Raw genomic sequence first — 19,814 nt, 5'->3', positions numbered from 1 at the left:
GAAATTCCTCCGGCGCCGGCCTAGCCCCTCAATGTTGGGGCTCGGCCCACAAAGATGCGGAGCATTCCGCACCTTTGGGGCGGCGCGTGCCTGTCTGATTGGCGCAGTTTTGGGCGCCAGTCGGCGGACATCGCGCCGTTTCCGGAGAATTTCACCCCAGGTCGTTGCCCGGGGTGTATACCAGCTGGAAGTCGTATCGCCGGAGTTTGAGCAGAATGCGCTGGAGGCGAGGCGTCATGTCGTTCAGGTCTTTCTGTATTATGTTGACCAGCGGGCGATGGTCGGTCTTGACGGTGAATTGGGGAAGGCTGTACACATAATCATGAAACTTGACGACACCGGTCAAAAGGCCCAGGCACTCTTTTTCTATCTGCGCGTAGCGCTGTTCCGTGGGGGTCATGGCGCGTGACGCAGATGCAACGGGGGCCCATGATGAGGCCTCATCGCGTTGCAGGAGCACTGCCCCAATGCCAGATTGGCTGGCATCTGTCGAAATTTTTGTGTCCTTTGCTGGATCGAAAAAGGCCAATACCGGGGCCGTGGTAAGCTTGGTTTTGAGTTCCCTCCATTCGCGCTCGTGGGCAGGAAGCCATTGGAAGTCAGTCGTCTTCCTGACCAGGTTCCTGAGAGCTGTGGTATGGGTGGCGAGGTTAGGGATGAACTTCCCTAGGACGTTGACCATGCCCAGAAATCGGAGGACCGCCTTCTTGCCCTCTGGCGTTTTCATGGCTGTGATGGCAGCCACCTTGTCCACATCCGGCCGCACACCCAACTGGGAGATGTGGTCCCCGAGGAACTTGTGTTCCGTCTGGCCGAAGGAGCATTTGGCTCTGTTGAGGCATAGGCCCTGCTCCCGTATGCGTTTGAAAACGCGCTGGAGGCGACTGATATCCTCCTGCGGGGTGGTGGACCAAATGATTATGCCGTCGACGTAGACGCGAACACCTTCAATGCCTTCCATCATTTGTTCCATGATCCTGTGGAATACGTCTGATGCCGATATGATCCCAAACGGCATCCTGTTGTAACAATATCTGCCAAAACGGGTGTTAAAGGTACACAGTTTTCTGCTGGATCTGTCTAGTTGAATTTGCCAGAATCGTTTGGTGAAGAGCTTGGCCCGAGCCATCTCGCACGTGATCTCTTCGCGCTTATGGATTGGGTAATGCTCCCTCATTATGTTGCGATTCAGATCCTTTGGGTCAATGCAGATACGGAGCTCGCCGGAAGGCTTCTTGACGCACACCATGGAACTGACCCAGTCAGTTGGTTCCGTGACTCTGGAGATCACTCCTTGGTCTTGGAGGTCCTGCAGCTGCTGCTTGAGGCGGTCCTGAGGGGTGCTGGGACTCCGCGAGGTGCATGCACCACAGGTGTGGCGGTTTTGTTTGAGTAGGATCTTGTAAGTATATGGGAGCTTGCCCATGCCTTCGAAAATGTTGCGGTGCTGGTTGATGATGGCATCGAGTTGCGCCCTGAAGTCAGCGTCCTGGAAGGCAGACGTGTCATCAGGAGAGAGAGAGTGTACTCTTTGAATGAGGTTTAGCAGTTTGCACGCCTGTGCGCCAAGCAGAGAGTCCTTCGAGGAGCCCACGATCTCGAAACGAAGGATGGCTTTTCGTGACTTGTGCGTCACTCCGAGTTGGCATGAGCTGGTAGCAGGAATGATGTTGCCATTGTAGTCCAGTAGCTGGCAGGCCGATGGAAGAATGGTTGGTTTGACACGAAGGCTTTGGAAAGCAGACCACCCCATGAGATTGGTGGAGGCACCAGTGTCCAGGCGGAATCGTATTTGGGACCGGTTGACCGTCAGGGTGGCACACCACTCATCGTCTGGATCGATGCTGTATACCAACAGTGGCTGGTGTCTTTGATTCGGGGACAGCCTGTTTTTCGTTACGACACCGACAAGAAAAGGCGCCTTCGGGTCCTCGGTGTCACTGCTGTGTGGGAGGTCCGCATCGGACTCGGTGACCGTGGGGTGAATTGCCCGAACCTTTCTGCGAGGCTGGCTGAAGCGATATGAGTTGGCAGGCTGAGCTGCTCGACAGAAGGCAGCATAGTGGCCAAGTCAGCCACATCGCAGGCATTGTCGAGATTTTGCGGGGAATTGCCGCTTTAAATGGGCGGAGCCACAGTTGCCGCACGTCGTCCCGTCAGCACGTTCGCTGCGCTACCGCACATGCGCGGTGTGGCCCTGCATAGAACATAGAAAATACAGCACAGAACAGGCCCTTCGGCCCACGATGTTGTGCCGAACCTTTGTCCTAGATTAATCATAGATTATCATTGAATTTACAGTGCAGAAGGAGGCCATTCGGCCCTTTGAGTCTGCACCGGCTCTTGGAAAGAGCACCCTACCCAAACTCAACACCTTCACCCAACACCAAGGGCAATTTGGACATTAAGGGCAATTTATCATTGGCCAATTCACCTAACCTGCACATCTTTGGATTGTGGGAGGAAACCGGAGCACCCGGAGGAAACCCACGCAGACACGGGGAGGACGTGCAGACTCCGCACAGTCAGTGACCCAAGCCGGAATCGAACCTGGGACCCTGGAGCTGTGAAGCAATTGTGCTATCCACAATGCTACCGTGCTGCCCTTGAGAACAAATAAATCTACACTATATCATTTAACCGTAATCCATGTACCTATCCAATAGCTGCTTGAAGGTCCCTAATGTTTCCGACTCAACTACTTCCACAGGCAGTGCATTCCATGCCCCCACTACTCTCTGGGTAAAGAACCTACCTCTGATATCCCTCCTATATCTTCCACCTTTCACCTTAAATTTATGTCCCCTTGTAATGGTTTGTTCCACCCGGGGAAAAAGTCTCTGACTGTCTACTCTATCTATTCCCCTGATCATCTTATAAACCTCTATCAAGTCGCCCCTCATCCTTCTCCGTTCTAATGAGAAAAGGCCTAGCACCCTCAACCTTTCCTCGTAAGACCTACTCTCCATTCCAGGCAACATCCTGGTAAATCTTCTTTGCACCTTTTCCAAAGCTTCCACATCCTTCCTAAAATGAGGCGACCAGAACTGTACACAGTACTCCAAATGTGGCCTTACCAAAGTTTTGTACAGCTGCATCATCACCTCACGGCTCTTAAATTCAATCCCTCTGTTAATGAACGCGAGCACACCATAGGCCTTCTTCACAGCTCTATCCACTTGAGTGGCAACTTTCAAAGATGTATGAACATAGACCCCAAGATCTCTCTGCTCCTCCACATTGCCAAGAACTCTACCGTTAACCCTGTATTCCGCATTCATATTTGTCCTTCCAAAATGGACAACCTCACACTTTTCAGGGTTAAACTCCATCTGCCACTTCTCAGCCCAGCTCTGCATCCTATCTATGTCTCTTTGCAGCCGACAACAGCCCTCCTTACTATCCACAACTCCACCAATCTTCGTATCATCTGCAAATTTACTGACCCACCCTTCAACTCCCTCATCCAAGTCATTAATGAAAATCACAAACAGCAGAGGACCCAGAACTGATCCCTGCGGTACGCCACTGGTAACTGGGATCCAGGCTGAATATTTGCCATCCACCACCACTCTCTGACTTCTATCGGTTAGCCAGTTCGTTATCCAACTGGCCAAATTTCCCACTATCCCATGCCTCCTTACTTTCTGCATAAGCCTACCATGGGGAACTTTATCAAATGCCTTACTAAAATCCATGTACACTACATCCACTGCTTTACCTTCATCCACATGCTTGGTCACCTCCTCAAAGAATTCAATAAGATTTGTAAGGCAAGACCTACCCCTCACAAATCCGTGCTGACTATCCCTAATCAAGCAGTGTCTTTCCAGATGCTCAGAAATCCTATCCTTCAGTACCCTTTCCATTACTTTGCCTACCACCGAAGTAAGACTAACTGGCCTGTAATTCCCAGGGTTATCCCTAGTCCCTTTTTTGAACAGGGGCACGACATTCGCCACTCTCCAATCCCCTGGTACCACCCCTGTTGACAGTGAGGACGAAAAGATCATTGCCAACGGCTCTGCAATTTCATCTCTTGCTTCCCATAGAATCCTTGGATATATCCCGTCAGGCCCGGGGGACTTGTCTATCCTCAAGTTTTTCAAAATGCCCAACACATCTTCCTTCCTAACAAGTATTTCCTCGAGCTTACCAATCTGTTTCACACTGTCCTCTCCAACAATATCGCCCCTCTCATTTGTAAATACAGAAGAAAAGTACTCGTTCAAGACCTCTCCTATCTCTTCAGACTCAATACACAATCTCCTGCTACTGTCCTTGATCGGACCTACCCTCGCTCTAGTCATTCTCATATTTCTCACATATGTGTAAAAGGCCTTGGGGTTTTCCTTGATCCTATCCACTACCTGCATGGTGCACGCCTGCGCATTACGTTCCTCCACGTCGCCGTCCCCTCGTTTGGTGCGTACAAGCGCGGGAGTCCGTGAAAAGCGTGCGAAATGGCCGCCCTCATCCAGGCTGAGGCCCTGGAGGTGCTCAATCACTTGGACCCGTTCCGCCTCTTGGGGACCTTGCCGCGCCGTTTCAGCCGATTGTATCCAGGAGCACCGACTGGTGGCATTTTCATGCAGGACACAGGTCTCGATGGCGGTCGCTAGGGTTAGTTGCTTTACTTTGAGGAGCTGCTGACGTAGGGGGTCCGACTGAACACCGAAAACGATCTGGTCGCGTATCATGGAGTCGGAGGTGGGCCCGTAGCTGCAAGATTGCGCAAGGATGCGGCGGTGCGTTAGAAAGGATTGGAAAGGCTCGTCCTCACTCTGCAAACACTGCTGGAACACGTAGCGCTCAAAACTTTCATTCACCTCTACGCTGCAGTGAGTGTCAAATTTGAGGAGAACCGTCTTAAACTTTGTCTTGTCTTCGTCATCTGCAAAGGTGAGAGAGTTGAAGATGTGGATGGCATGGTCCCCGGCCGTGGAGAGGAGAAGAGCAATCTTCCTGGTATCCGAGGCACCCTCCCTGTCCGTGGCTTTGAGGAAGAGCTGGAAGCGCTGTTTGAATATCTTCATTGGCTACAGGAATAGTGCCAGAGGACTGGAGGACAGCAAATGTGGTCCCTTTGTTCAAAAAGGGGAGCAGAGACAACCCCGGCAACTATAGACCGGTGAGCCTCGCGTCTGTAGTGGGTAAAGTCTTGGAGGGGATTATAAGAGACAAGATTTATAATCATCTAGATAGGAATAATATGATCAGGGATAGTCAGCATGGCTTTGTGAAGGGTAGGTCATGCCTCACAAACCTTATTGAGTTCTTTGAGAAGGTGACTGAACAGGTAGACGAGGGTAGAGCAGTTGATGTGGTGTATATGGATTTCAGCAAAGCGTTTGATAAGGTTCCCCATGGTAGGCTATTGCAAAAAATACGGAGGCTGGGGATTGAGGGCGATTTAGAGATGTGGATCAGAAATTGGCTAGCTGAAAGAAGACAGAGGGTGGTGGTTGATGGGAAATGTTCAGAATGGAGTACAGTCACAAGTGGAGTACCACAAGGATCTGTTCTGGGGCCGTTGCTGTTTGTCATTTTTATCAATGACCTAGAGGAAGGCGCAGAAGGGTGGGTGAGTAAATTCGCAGACGATACTAAAGTCGGTGGTGTTGTCGATAGTGTGGAAGGATATAGCAGGTTACAGAGGGATATAGATAAGCTGCAGAGCTGGGCTGAGAGGTGGCAAATGGAGTTTAATGTAGAGAAGTGTGAGGTGATTCACTTTGGAAGGAATAACAGGAATGCGGAATATTTGGCTAATGGTAAAGTTCTTGAAAGTGTGGATGAGCAGAGGGATCTAGGTGTCCATGTACATAGATCCCTGAAAGTTGCCACCCAGGTTGATAGGGTTGTGAAGAAGGCCTATGGAGTGTTGGCCTTTATTGGTAGAGGGATTGAGTTCCGGAGTCGGGAGGTCATGTTGCAGCTGTACAGAACTCTGGTACGGCCGCATTTGGAGTATTGCGTACAGTTCTGGTCACCGCATTATAGGAAGGACGTGGAGGCTTTGGAGCGGGTGCAGAGGAGATTTACCAGGATGTTGCCTGGTATGGAGGGAAAATCTTATGAGGAAAGGCTGATGGACTTGAGGTTGTTTTCGTTGGAGAGAAGAAGGTTAAGAGGAGACTTAATAGAGGCATACAAAATGATCAGGGGGTTGGATAGGGTGGACAGTGAGAGCCTTCTCCCGCGGATGGATATGGCTGGCACGAGGGGACATAACTTTAAACTGAGGGGTAATCGATATAGGACAGAGGTCAGAGGTAGGTTCTTTACGCAAAGAGTAGTGAGGCCGTGGAATGCCTTACCTGCTACAGTAGTGAACTCGCCAACATTGAGGGCATTTAAAAGTTTATTGGATAAACATATGGATGATAATGGCATAGTGTAGGTTAGATGGCTTTTGTTTCGGTGCAACATCGTGGGCCGAAGGGCCTGTACTGCGCTGTATTGTTCTATGTTCTATGTTCTATGTTCTATCTTCCAGTTGGCCCCGAGGTTGCCGGCGATGCGGAGCGGCGGCGGCGGGCTGATGTTGTCCATGTCGCAGGATGACGGAATGCTGGACGAAGGCAGCTCACTTGCAGGTAGGTCTAAGAAGTGCTAGTATGCAACCACACCTGGTATCATGATGTGTTGGGTGTTCTGGATCACAAACAGGTCACCAACACGGGAAGTGGTGTAAATCTATTTTATTACAAGGTTAACTATTTAAACATACTTGAACTGTGGGTAAATACGATACCAGCTTTAACTAAAGACCTTTGCCTTGTCCTAACCAGTCGATGCACTCAGCACATGGTGAATGTCTGTGTTGCAGGCTGTGAGCTCTGTGCTCCTTGCTGGCTGCTACTTCCAATGAGCGGGAACTCTGATGCCCCCTGTCTTTATAGTGCGTGTGCTCTCACTGGTGATTGGCTGCTGTGTTGTGTGTGTTGATTGGTCCCACTGTGTGTCCATCAGTGTGTGTCTGCACCATGATATACTGGTGTATATTATGACAAATATGATGAGAGGTACTGCCCCTGAGCCGCAGTTTTGAGCCTATCAATAGCAGCGGTGCTTACCATGTGATTGTATTCGATCACCAGGCGCATTTCATGTAGTCGCAGAAACTGAATCACTTGACTTGGTTCCACCTCCATATCTTTAAATTCATAGTCAATTCGCCCTTCATCAAACTAGAAGAAAGGAAAATGGACAGTTTTAACTCACTTCACAATCGAAGCCACGTTCAGGGGCAGGGTGACCGGTCATGTTGCAGCCGAAAAGCAGTGTGGCATGGTGCCACGCGATGGGTAGGTGCCAACAGATGGATCCGGAATGGGCCCAGAGAGCAGGCTTTTCCCAGAGGGGCAGACACACACGGGGCAAACTCCAACGCGAAGATTGTCTCCACATTTTGCCATATCCAGCCCTTTGTAACCGACTTTCCATTTCAGTGCCACAGGTTGAGTGATTTTACATGAAATGCAGAATATTAGTTGACGTGACCCTTGGAGGTAACTTACATGTCCAAGATTGAAACGGGAAAACATGCTCACTTGTGCCAGGGTCAAAAACTCGATCCTCCGTGTAAGAGAGTTGCTAATAAATTCAATGGAGAATTCAGGAGAAACTTCTTCACCAATAACTTGGGGGCTGGTTTAGCTCAGTGGGCTAGACAGCTGGTTTGTGATGCAGGACAAGGCCAGCAGCGCGGGTTCAATTCCTGTACCGGCTGAGAATTCTGAATTCTCCCTCAGTGTACCCGAACAGGCGCCGGAATGTGGCGACTAGGGGCTTTTCACAGTAACTAGGCCAAATGTGAGGGGGAAAGGGATGGGATGAGGATGGGATGAGGATGGGATGTGAGGATGGGATGTGAGGATGGGATGTGAGGATGGGATATGAGGATGGGATGAGTTGATGGGATATGAGGATGGGATGAGGATGGTGATGAGGTGATGGGATGGGATGAGTTGATGGGATATGAGGATGGGATGAGGATGGTGATGAGGATGGGATGTGAGGATGGGATATGAGTTGATGGTGATGAGGTGATGGGATGGGATGAGTTGATGGGATATGAGGATGGGATGAGGATGGTGATGAGGATGGGATGTGAGGATGGGATATGAGTTGATGGTGATGAGGTGATGGGATGAGGATGGGATGAGGGTTGAGAGTTTACCCGTCTACATTACACACGTGTTGGGCAGACTGGCTGGTTTTTGAGCTTCACCTTCAATCGCAGATGTGCTCTTACCTTCTTGAAGAGGCTGATGGTGTTGTTGGTGATGTTGTATTTCTTCCAAACTGTGATGTTCGGACAGATACCGAAGGGCAGATTCTTCACTGCGTGGATCACCTCATTCAGAACATCGGCCTCTGTGGAGTTCAGATCCTGTGGGAATGAGAGTGGGAACAATGTCGGAACCAGCCGGAATCCTCGGTGGCTGGGACACGGATCTTGGTGGATAGCCCTCCCAAAACCCCCCACCCCATCACACCCCACTCCCCATCACACACTCCCCCGCAGCCTCCCCAACAATCTCCCCATCACGCCCTCTGACAGTGCAGCACTCCCTCAGTACTGACCCTCTGACAGTGCAGCACTCCCTCTGTACTGACCCTCTGACAGTGTGGCACTCCCTCAGTACTGACCCTCTGACAGTGCGGCACTCCCTCAGTACTGACCCTCTGACAGTGCGGCACTCCCTCAGTACTGACCCTCTGACAGTGCAGCACTCCCTCAGTACTGACCCTCTGACAGTGCGGCACTCCCTCAGTACTGACCCTCTGACAGTGCGGCACTCCCTCAGTACTGACCCTCTGACAGTGCGGCACTCCCTCAGTACTGACCCTCTGACAGTGCGGCACTCCCTCAGTACTGACCCTCTGACAGTGCGGCACTCCCTCAGTACTGACCCTCTGACAGTGCGGCACTCCCTCAGTACTGACCCTCTGACAGTGCGGCACTCCCTCAGTACTGACCCTCTGACAGTGCGGCACTCCCTCAGTACTGACCCTCTGACAGTGCGGCACTCCCTCAGTACTGACCCTCTGACAGTGCGGCACTCCCTCAGTACTGACCCTCTGACAGTGCGGCACTCCCTCAGTACTGACCCTCTGACAGTGCAGCACTCCCTCAGTACTGACCCTCTGACAGTGCAGCACTCCCTCAGTACTGACCCTCTGACAGTGCAGCACTCCCTCAGTACTGACCCTCTGACAGTGCAGCACTCCCTCAGTACTGACCCACTGACAGTGCGGCACTCCCTCAGTACTGACCCTCTGACAGTGCGGCACTCCCTCAGTACTGACCCTCTGACAGTGCGGCACTCCCTCAGTACTGACCCTCTGACAGTGCAGCACTCCCTCAGTACTGACCCTCTGACAGTGCAGCACTCCGTCAGTACTGACCCTCTGACAGTGCGGCACTCCCTCAGTACTGACCCTCTGACAGTGCGGCACTCCCTCAGTACTGACCCTCTGACAGTGCGGCACTCCCTCAGTACTGACCCTCTGACAGTGCGGCACTCCCTCAGTACTGACCCTCTGACAGTGCGGCACTCCCTCAGTACTGACCCTCTGACAGTGCAGCGCTCCCTCAGTACTGACCCTCTGGACAGTGCAGCACTCCCTCAGTACTGACCCTCTGACAGTGCAGCACTCCCTCAGTACTGACCCTCTGGACAGTGCGGCACTCCCTCAGTACTGACCCTCTGACAGTGCAGCACTCCCTCAGTACTGACCCTCTGGACAGTGCGGCACTCCCTCAGTACTGACCCTCTGACAGTGCGGCACTCCCTCAGTACTGACCCTCTGACAGTGCAGCTCTCCCTCAGTACTGAACCCAGACTAACTTGACAGAAATCTTTGGATCCTCGCTGTCTTCAGGGGATGTCCCGGAGGACTGGAGAATAGCCAATGTTGTTCCTCTATTTAAGAAGGGTAGCAAGGATAATCCAGGGAACTACAGGCCGGTGAGCCTTACTTCAGTGGTAGGGAAATTACTGGAGAGAATTCTTCGAGACAGGATCTACTCCCATTTGGAAGCAAATGGACGTATTTGTGAGAGGCAGCATGGTTTTGTGAAGGGGAGGTCGTGTCTCACTAACTTGATAGAGTTTCTCAAGGAGGTCACAAAGATGATTGATGCAGGTAGGGCAGTGGATGTTGTCTATGTGGACTTCAATAAGGCCTTTGACAAGGTCCCTCATGGTAGACTAGTACAAAAGGTGAAGTCAGATGGGATCAGGGGTGAGCTGGCAAGGTGGATACAGAACTGGCTAGGTCATAGAAGGCAGAGAGTAGCAATGGAAGGATGCTTTTCTGATTGGAGGACTGTGACCAGTGGTGTTCCGCAGGGATCAATGCTGGGACCTTTGCTGTTTGTAGTTTATATAAATGATTTGGAGGAAAATGTAACTGGTCTGATTCGTAAGTTTGCAGACGACACAGAGGTTGGTGGAATTGCGGATAGCGATGAGGACTGTCAGAGGATACAGCAGGATTTAGATTGTCTGGAGACTTGGGTGGAGAGATGGCAGATGGAATTTAATCCGGACAAATGTGAGGTAATGCATTGGAAGGCCTAATGCAGGTAGGGAATATACAGTGAATGGTAGAACCCTCAAGAGTATTGATAGTCAGAGAGATCTAGGTGTACAGGTCCACAGGTCACTGAAAGGGGCAACACAGGTGGAGAAGGTAGACAAGAAGGCATACGGCATAGAATCATAGAATCATAGAAGTTTACAGCATGGAAACAGGCCCTTCGGCCTAACCAGTCCATGCCGGCCAGTTTTTACCATTAAGCTAGTCCCAGTTGCCCGCACTTGGCCCATAACCCTCTATACCCATCTTACCCATGTAACTATCTAAATGCTTTTTAAAAGACACAATTGTACCCGCCTCTACTACTACCTCTGGCAGCACATTCCAGACACTCACTACCCTCTGAGTGAAGAAATTGCCCCTCTGGGCCCTTCTGAATCTCTCCCCTCTCACCTTAAACCTATGCCCTCTAGTTTTAGACTCCCCTACCTTTGGGAAAAGATGTTGACTATCTACCTTATCTATGCCCCTCATTATTTTATAGACCTCTATAAGATCACCCCTAAGCCTCCTACGCTCCAGGGAAAAAAGTCCCAGTCTATCCAGCCTCTCCTTATAACTCAAACCATCAAGTCCCGGTAACATCCTAGTAAATCTTTTCTGCACTCTTTCTAGTTTAATAATATCCTTTCTATAATAGGGTGACCAGAACTGCACACAGTATTCCAAGTGTGGCCGTACCAATGTCTTGTACAACTTCAACAAGACGTCCCAACTCCTGTATTCAATGTTCTGACCAATGAAACCAAGCATGCCGAATGCCTTCTTCACCACCCTGTCCACCTGCGACTCCACCTTCAAGGAGCTATGAACCTGTACTCCTAGATCTCTTTGTTCTATAACTCTCCCCAATGCCATACCATTAACTGAGTAGGTCCTGGCCTGATTCGATCTGCCAAAATGACTTGCCTTCATTGGCCAGGGCATAGAGTATAAGAATTGGCAAGTCATGTTGCAGCTGAATAGAACCTTAGTGAGGCCACGCTTGGAGTATAGTGTTCAAATCTGGTCGCCACACTACCAGAAGGATGTGAAGGCTTTAGAGAGGGTGGAGAAGAGATTTACCAGGATGTTGCCTGGTATGGAGGGCATCTATGAGGAGAGGTTGAATAAACTCGGTTTGTTCTCACTGGAACGACGGAGGTTGAGTGGTGACCTGATAGAGGTCTACAGAATTATGAGGGGCATAGACAGAGTGGATAGTCAGAGGCTTTTTCCCAGGGTAGAGGGGTCAATTACTAGGGGGCATAGGTTTAAGGTGCGAGGGGCAAGGTTTAGAGTAGATGTACGAGGCAAGTTTTTTTCCACAGAGTGTAGTGGGTGCCTGGAACTCGCTGCCGGAGGAGGTGGTGGAAGCAGGGACGATAGTGACGTTTAAGGGGCATCTTGACAAATATATGAATAGGATGGGAATAGAGGGATACGGACCCCGGAAGTGTAGAAGATTGTAGTTTAGTCGGGCAGCATGATCGGCACGGGCTTGGAGGGCCGAAGGGCCTGTTTCTGTGCTGGACTTTTCTTTGTTCTTTGTTCTTTTTTAACTGCAAAGCGTAATTTTGCTGCTTTTTGGGTTGGGATGCAGGTGATTGAGGGAATGACGGTCTGACATCAGGTGCTTTATAGAAACACAGTCTGAGGGTTGTCAGGCTGGGTTGTAATGTGCAACAGATAAAAATGTGGATTAACAATGATGATGACTGAGGTGAATCACCGACCTTGAGAAAAGCGACAACAGAAATCCAAGAATCATTGATGAAATCTTCAGCATTCACGGAATTGCTCAGCATCCATACTCGCCTGTATGTATCTGTAAAACACCCCAAATAAAACCCTTCTGACAGAGATCTCACCAACTGTGCAGCACTCCCTCAGTACTGACCCGCTGACAGTGCAGCACTCCCGCAGTACTGACCCTCTGACAGTGCAACACTCCCTCAGTACTGACCCTCTGACAGTGCAACACTCCCTCAGTACTGACCCTCTGACAGTGCGGCACTCCCTCAGTACTGACCCTCTGACAGTGCAGCACTCCCTCAGTACTGACCCTCTGACAGTGCGGCACTCCCTCAGTACTGACCCTCTGACAGTGCAGCACTCCCTCAGTACTGACCCTCTGACAGTGCAACACTCCCTCAGTACTGACCCTCTGACAGTGCGGCACTCCCTCAGTACTGACCCTCTGACAGTGCAGCACTCCCTCAGTACTGACCCTCTGACAGTGCAACACTCCCTCAGTACTGACCCTCTGACAGTGCGGCACTCCCTCAGTACTGACCCGCTGACAGTGCAGCACTCCCTCAGTACTGACCCTCTGACAGTGCGGCACTCCCTCAGTACTGACCCTCTGACAGTGCAGCACTCCCTCAGTACTGACCCTCTGACAGTGCGGCACTCTCTCAGTACTGACTCTCTGACAGTGCGGCACTCCCTCAGTACTGACCCTCTGACAGTGCGGCACTCCCTCAGTAGTGACCCTCTGACAGGGCACCACTCCCTCAGCACTGACCATCTGACAGTGCAGCACTCCCTCGGTACTGACCCTCTGACAGTGCGGCACTCCCTCAGTACTGACCCTCTGAAAGTGCGACACTCCCTCAGTACTGACCCTCTGACAGTGCGACACTCCCTCAGTACTGACCCTCTGACAGTGCGACACTCCCTCAGCACTGACCCTCTGACAGTGCAGCACTCCGTCAGTACTGACCCTCTGACAGTGCGACACTCCCTCAGTACTGACCCTCTGACAGTGCGACACTCCCTCAGTACTGACCCTCTGACAGGGCAGCACTCCCTCAGTACTGACCCTCTGACAGTGCGGCACTCCCTCAGTACTGACCACCTGACAGTGCGGCACTCCCTCAGTACTGACCCTCTGACAGTGTTGCACTCCCTCAGTACTGACCCTCTGACAGTGCGGCACTCCCTCAGTACTGACCCTCTGACAGTGCAGCACTCCCTCAGTACTGACCCTCTGACAGTGCGGCACTCCCTCAGTATTGACCCTCTGACAGTGCGGCACTCCCTCAGTACTGACCCTCTGACAGTGCGGCACTCCCTCAGTACTGACCCTCTGACAGTGCAGCACTCCCTCAGCACTGACCCTCTGACAGTGCGGCGCTCCCTCAGTACTGACCCTGGAATTTATATTTTTGGAATGGGAATTAAACCTGCCTGAGGTGTGCAATTCATTTAGAAACATTTTGAGTCAAATAAGGATATGCATAGCAACATACAAACAATTGTTCAATGACAAAATAAACAAAATACAGTTCTCCTAATTTGGGATTTTTTTCTCTTTTTCCCGCTAATCTTTCCCTTTTTCTCTGGCCCCCTCATCCTATCTCCCCTACCCCCTCTCCTTCCCCGCTGGCAAAAAACAGACCTGTAAATAGAGACAAGAACAGCTTCCATCTCGTCCCGATCCCCTCCCCCTATCGGAGCCACAAAGGGCAAACTTAACGTTCTCAAGTGTCAGGAATTCGGCAACGTCCCCCAACCATTCCGATGATTTTGGCGGATCTTCTCACTCCCATTCTGATTCGCCTCTGGGCCATCAATGTGGCCAAGGCGACCACACCAGCCCCTTCCCCTTCTATTAGCCCCGGTAGTTCCCACATCCCCAAAAACTGCCTCGAGAGGTCCCGCTAATAATTCCACCTGCACAATTTTTGATCATGTCTCGAAGACCGAAGATCCAAAACGGCATTAATCGTGGACATGAGCAGAACGTGTGGACATAGTCGGCCGACCTCCTTTACACCTCTCACACTTAATCCTCTACCTCTGTGAGGAGTCTGCTCAATCTTCCCTGTGTCACATGGGCCCTGTGTACTGCCTTGAATTGTAATAAGCTCTTCAAAGCCCAGGAAGATGTAGTATTGAAGCTGTGCATAATCTCACTGGAGCTGTGCAATTTCATCCAGTGACCTAGTTAATAAAATTAATTAGTAACTGGTTATAAATGGGATGACAGGTGAGGTTTTTGGCGTTCATTATAATTAGTTTGCAGTCTTCTCGCTACCTCTCTTTGTCCCTCCCTCTGTTTCTCTCTTTTGTTTTTTGTTGTCTCTTTCCCTCTATCTCTTCTCTCCCTATCTCTCTCTACGCCCTTCTCTTTCTCTTTACTTCCCTCTCTCTCTCTCTTTACCCCCTCCCTCGCCATTTGTTCTTGCTCTGTGTGTTGCCAAAGTGAGTTCAATAACTTGCTTTGAAATCAATACCTCATGAGTTTTTTGCAATGTTCTCTCAGGTACCTTGCCTACACTGGCACGGTTCGAGAATATAGATTGAGCGTTAGATTGTTCCAGGAGAGTGCACGCTGTAAAATATTTGGCCGCTGAATTTTTATGCCATAAAAATTTGTTAAAAGAATGATTGTACACAGACCCAAGAATTAGGGACGAGAGTAGGTCACTGGGCCCCTCGAGACTGCTCTGCCATTCAATACTATCAGGTATGATCTGCCACCTCAACTTCACTTTCCCGCCTGCTCCCCATATCCCTACATTCCCCGAGGGACCAAAACTCTGACAATCCCACAAAGCTAAATATATTCACCGATGGAGCATCCACAGCCCTCTGGGGTACAGAATCCCAAAGATTCACAACCCGTTCAGTGAAATCATTTCTCCTCATCTCAGTCCTAAATGATAAGCCCCTTTATCCTGAGACTGTTCTCCCGTGTTTACGATTCCCCGACCAGGAGAGACAATCTCTCATCGTCCACCTATCAAACCCCTTCAGAGTCTTGTAGCTTTCAATGAGATTGCCTCTTATTCTTCTAAACTCCAGAGAATATAAACTCAGTTTACTCAGCTTCTCATCATGGTGCAAGACCCTCATCCCAGGGGCCAATCGAGTGAACCTTCGCTGTACCACCTCCAGTGTAAGCGTATACTTCATAAACCTGGAGACCAAAACTGCACACGGTCTTCCAGCGGTGGTCTCACCAAAACCCTGTACAACTCTGGCAAAACTTTGTTATTCTTCAATCCCATTAAAGACCAACCTGCCATTTACCTTGCGTGGTTGCTTGCTGCATCTGTGTGTTAACCTTTTGTGTTCCTTGTACCAACACACCCAAAAACATCAACACTTCCAAGTTTCACACCTTTAAAAAATGTTCTGCTTTTTTATTCTTACAACCAAAGTGAATCATCTCATAATTCTCCAACTATACAACCTTGCTGCCCACACATCTTGCCTGTTAATTCTCTCTATCTGCCAGTGTCCCACAGTGAGTCTGACTGTCTCTCATACAAACATGGAGACTAGGAGCAGGAGGATGCTATTCGGCCCTTCGAGCCAGCTTCATCATTCAATATGATCATTGGCTGATCCTCAATCTCCCCATACCCCTCCCCAGACCCCTTGACATCTCCAGAGTCTCGAAATCTATCTATTTCCTTCTTAAATATATTCAGTGATTTGGTCTCCACTGCCTCTGTGGTAGAGAATCCCACAGGTTCACCACGCCCTGAGTGGCGACATTTCTCCTCATCTGAGACCTCCCTGTATCCCGAGACGGTGACCCCCTTGTTCTAGAACCCCCAGCCAGTCTGTCCGGCCCTGTCCAGAATTGTCTATGTTTCAATTCGATCCCCTCTCATTCTTCTAAACTCCAGTGAATACAGGTCTACTCAGCCCAAACATGGGGAGGCAGTGGAGTAGTGGTATTGTTGCTGGGCTAGTGATCCAGAGACCCAGGGTAATAATGCTCTGGGGTCCTGGGTTCCAATCCCACCACTGTAGATGGTGAAATTTGAATTCACTAAAAATCTGGAATTAAAAGTCTAATGATGACCATGAAACCATTGTTGATTGTGGTAAAAACCCATCTAGTTCGCCAATGTCCTTTAGGGAAGGAAATCTGCCGTCCTTACCCGGTCTGGCCTACACGTGACTCCAGACCCACAGCAATGTTGTTGACTCTTAAATACCTTCAGGGGTGAACAATAAATGCCGACCCCGCGATGCCCACATCCCATAAACACACTTTAAACAAAAAATCTCCTTATACAATATTCCTGCTATCCCAGGAATCAGTCTGGTGAACCTTCACTGCAGTCCCACTATGGCATGTATATCCTTTCTCAGTTAAGGACACCAGAACTACACACAATACTCCAGGTGTGGTCTCACCAAGGCCCTGTACAGCTGCAGTAAGACACCCTTGTTCCTGTACTCAAGGCCTCGTGCAATGAAGACCATAAGATCGTAAGACCTACATACGATTGGCCTTCCTAACTGCTTGCTGTATCCGCATGCTTGCGTTCAGTGACTGCTGTACTCAGACACCCAGGTCCCTCTGTATGTCAATATTTCCCAATCTGTCACTATTTAATAATTCTCTCCTGGCTTCTCGTCGCTGACTCTATGAGCCAGTGTCTCACCAGGTGATGCCCAATCAGGGTCGCAGTGTGCCACATGGCAACCCCTGGGTAGAGTGCTGGTGTGAGGGTCTGGTCCCCGAGCCACATACCCCGCTGCATCAGAGGGCGAAGCATTCACTTCAAACTGGGACAGGGCACAACCCTTACAAATGTGAATTGGAGATTGGGTCAGTAAATGGTTAACTGACAGGTTAGTTCCAGTCACAGCACATTTCACCCAAACCCAGCCGAACTCCCTGCCGAAAGAAGAAGTTGTTTAAACAGTCGCTGAACACAACATTTTCTTCTTCTTGTCTGGCGATGCCTCACCGTTTAGTCATCCCACTCAGGGAATTTTCAGGGTTTGGGACACCGGTGGGAGTTGAGTCCATCATAGAATCCCTACAGTGCAGATAGAGGCCATTTGGCCCATCGAGTAAGCACTGACCCTCTAAGAGAGCAACCAATCTTGGCCCACTCCCCCGCCCTATCCTCGTAACCCCACCTGACCTTTGGACACTTAGGGGCAAGTTAACGTGGCCCAATCCACCTAACCTGCACATCTTTGGACTGAGGGAGGAAACCGGAGCACCCGGAGGAAACCCACGCAGACACGGGGAGAACGTGCAGACTCCGCACAGACAGTGACCCGAGGCCGGAATCGAACCTGGGACCCTGGAGCTGTGGGGCAGCAGTGCTAACCACTGTGTCACCCTGCCTCCTTTTTAAAAATGTAATCGACAATTTTGAAAAACACTGGGACACGAACTTGACAACGAGGAACTTGCGGAGTTAAGGAAAAAGGTGGACGGGTGGCACAAAGAGCCAGCACCACGAGCGAGGGACTAAATGGCCTTCGCCGGAGCTGTAATGTTCTCGGTTTCCTACCTTTGGGGGGAATTGGTGTCTGAATTCGTTCCCCCTTCTGCTCCGGTTTGTCTCCCCTTTCTTCTTTCACTTCATCCTCGGTCACGGTCTCGTTTTCTGCCCCGTGGCAGCAGAGGGGCAGCAGAATGAGGACGAGCAATGAGCGAGCGATCATGCTGACTGTCACTGTACACACACACTGCCAACTGCCACCGCTCAAACCCTACAAGTGACATGTGGCACAGAGAGCTGGCAGGTCATACACCCCTCCCAACACACACTGCCTCCTCCCCCGTCATCACAGTAACAGGTGAGTACCCTTGTCCTTGGCAGCACCGGGCACTCTCCCACGAGGTGAGGCCATGACTATGTGTGGGAGAGGTGCAGCTGCAGAGACGCAGCCAGAGATTCTCGTTATTAACATGTCGCTGAATAAAACCGCCGTTAATCGACAAGGATGCTTTTCACACAAACAAGAGTGGTGTCTAAAAGTAGCCTAATGTTTAGTGGAGACCTCAGGGTGATAGGAAGCTGGAATCAAAAACAGAAATTGTTCCCAGGGACAGGGTCTGGGATGGGGATGCAGGCGAATGTTCCAGTGCAGGTTGAAGCTTCAATGCTGCTACATTGGCCATCGCCTCATTCTTTCTCTTATTAATTGCAAAGCAAGCCCGGGGAGGCCATCCTGTCCATCGTGCCTGTGCTATACCTTCGAATGAGCTGTCCAATCCCACCGCTCTTTCCCCCAGAGCCCCTGTAAATGTTCCCCTCCAGGTTAATCGAATTCCCCTGTTGTAAGTTCCTGTTGAATCTGCTTCAAGCATCGCCTTCCAGATCACAACACCCCACTGTGTCTGATTCACTTCGCCGGCTCTATTACCGACTCTCTTCAATCTGTGTCACTCCTGTTACCAATTCTCCTGTCACTGGAAATGTCCTCTCCAAATTCACTCTGTCATGTTTTACCCATCGTGACTTTGAACACATCCAGCATATATCCTCCGAGGTTTCTCTACTCGAAGGAGAATGTGGGTAGCGTGCCCCCCTTAAGGGGTGATCCTTCACAGGCCATGTGACCCACCCAGAACCGAAGGGGATGGAGCGGGCGAACAGGCCACATCTTTGGACTGTGGAAGGAAACCGGAGCACCCGGAATGAACCCACGCAGGCGCGGGGAGAATGTAGAAAAATAGGAGCAGGAGGAGGCCATTCGGCCCTTCGAGCCTGCTACACCATTCATTACGATCATGGCTGATCACCCAACTCGACAGCCCAACCCTACTTTCCCCCCATATCAACGTGCAAACTCCACACCGACAGTCACCCGAGGTCGGAAATGAACCCGGGTCCCTGGCACTAGTGCTAACCACTGCGCCACTATGCCACCCCATTAGAGCGAGCCAGTCCCTACTTACAGCACAGGGATGAAATTAGTTATGAAGACGGGTTTCTCTTGTGGGGGGTGGGGGCGAGGGGGGGACGGGGGGGGGGACAGTACCACCCCCAGGGCGACAGCCGCTTATCCAGGGGTTGCCCAGCGGGCATCCTGGCCAAACCAAGTGAAGGTGTTGGTCAGGAGCTACATCTGGTGGCCAGGGATTGACAGAGAAGTAGAGAGTGTGGTCTGCCATTGTGATCATCGCCAGAGGCAGCAGACTTCCACCCGCAGCTAGACTAACCCACGGGAGCAGCCGTGCTGTCCATGGTCGAGGCTCCACACCCGTCCCGCAGCCCTTTTCTGGGAATGATGTTTTTATTTGTTGTTGATGGTTGGATGTCCAATTCATGCGCTCAATGACTGCGTCAGTCACAGTCGACAATCTGCGACAGGTTCTCGCAATGGCATCCCGTAGGTGATTGTTATTGATAACGGCGGCGGTTTCGCAGCCGGGGAGTTTTAACCCTTCGTCAAATCTAATGGGATCGAGCACCACGCGTACTGCCCCCTGCACCCCGCTGCCA

At 50.7% G+C, this 19,814-nt stretch overlaps 1 protein-coding gene across 1 annotated transcript in view; it reads right to left on the bottom strand.

The window, feature by feature from the left end:
• Nucleotides 1-18,067, bottom strand: part of LOC140404152 (endoplasmic reticulum resident protein 27) — a 32,240-nt gene extending 14,173 nt beyond the window's left edge. The window contains exons 1-4 of the mRNA XM_072492569.1: nucleotides 17,874-18,067; nucleotides 12,330-12,421; nucleotides 8,261-8,398; nucleotides 7,080-7,193 (exon numbers count right to left, since the gene is read on the bottom strand). Of these exons, the coding sequence (XP_072348670.1) occupies nucleotides 7,080-7,193; nucleotides 8,261-8,398; nucleotides 12,330-12,421; nucleotides 17,874-18,027 (498 nt within the window). The 5' untranslated portion in view covers nucleotides 18,028-18,067. The remainder of the gene's footprint in view (nucleotides 1-7,079; nucleotides 7,194-8,260; nucleotides 8,399-12,329; nucleotides 12,422-17,873) is intronic.
• Nucleotides 18,068-19,814: the final 1,747 nt, after the last annotated feature.

Source organism: Scyliorhinus torazame, chromosome 29 (genome assembly GCF_047496885.1).
Source record: "Scyliorhinus torazame isolate Kashiwa2021f chromosome 29, sScyTor2.1, whole genome shotgun sequence".
Lineage (NCBI taxonomy): Eukaryota > Metazoa > Chordata > Chondrichthyes > Carcharhiniformes > Scyliorhinidae > Scyliorhinus > Scyliorhinus torazame.
The sequence above is the reverse complement of the archived record's forward strand: the minus strand, read 5'-3'. Positions and strand labels throughout refer to the sequence as shown.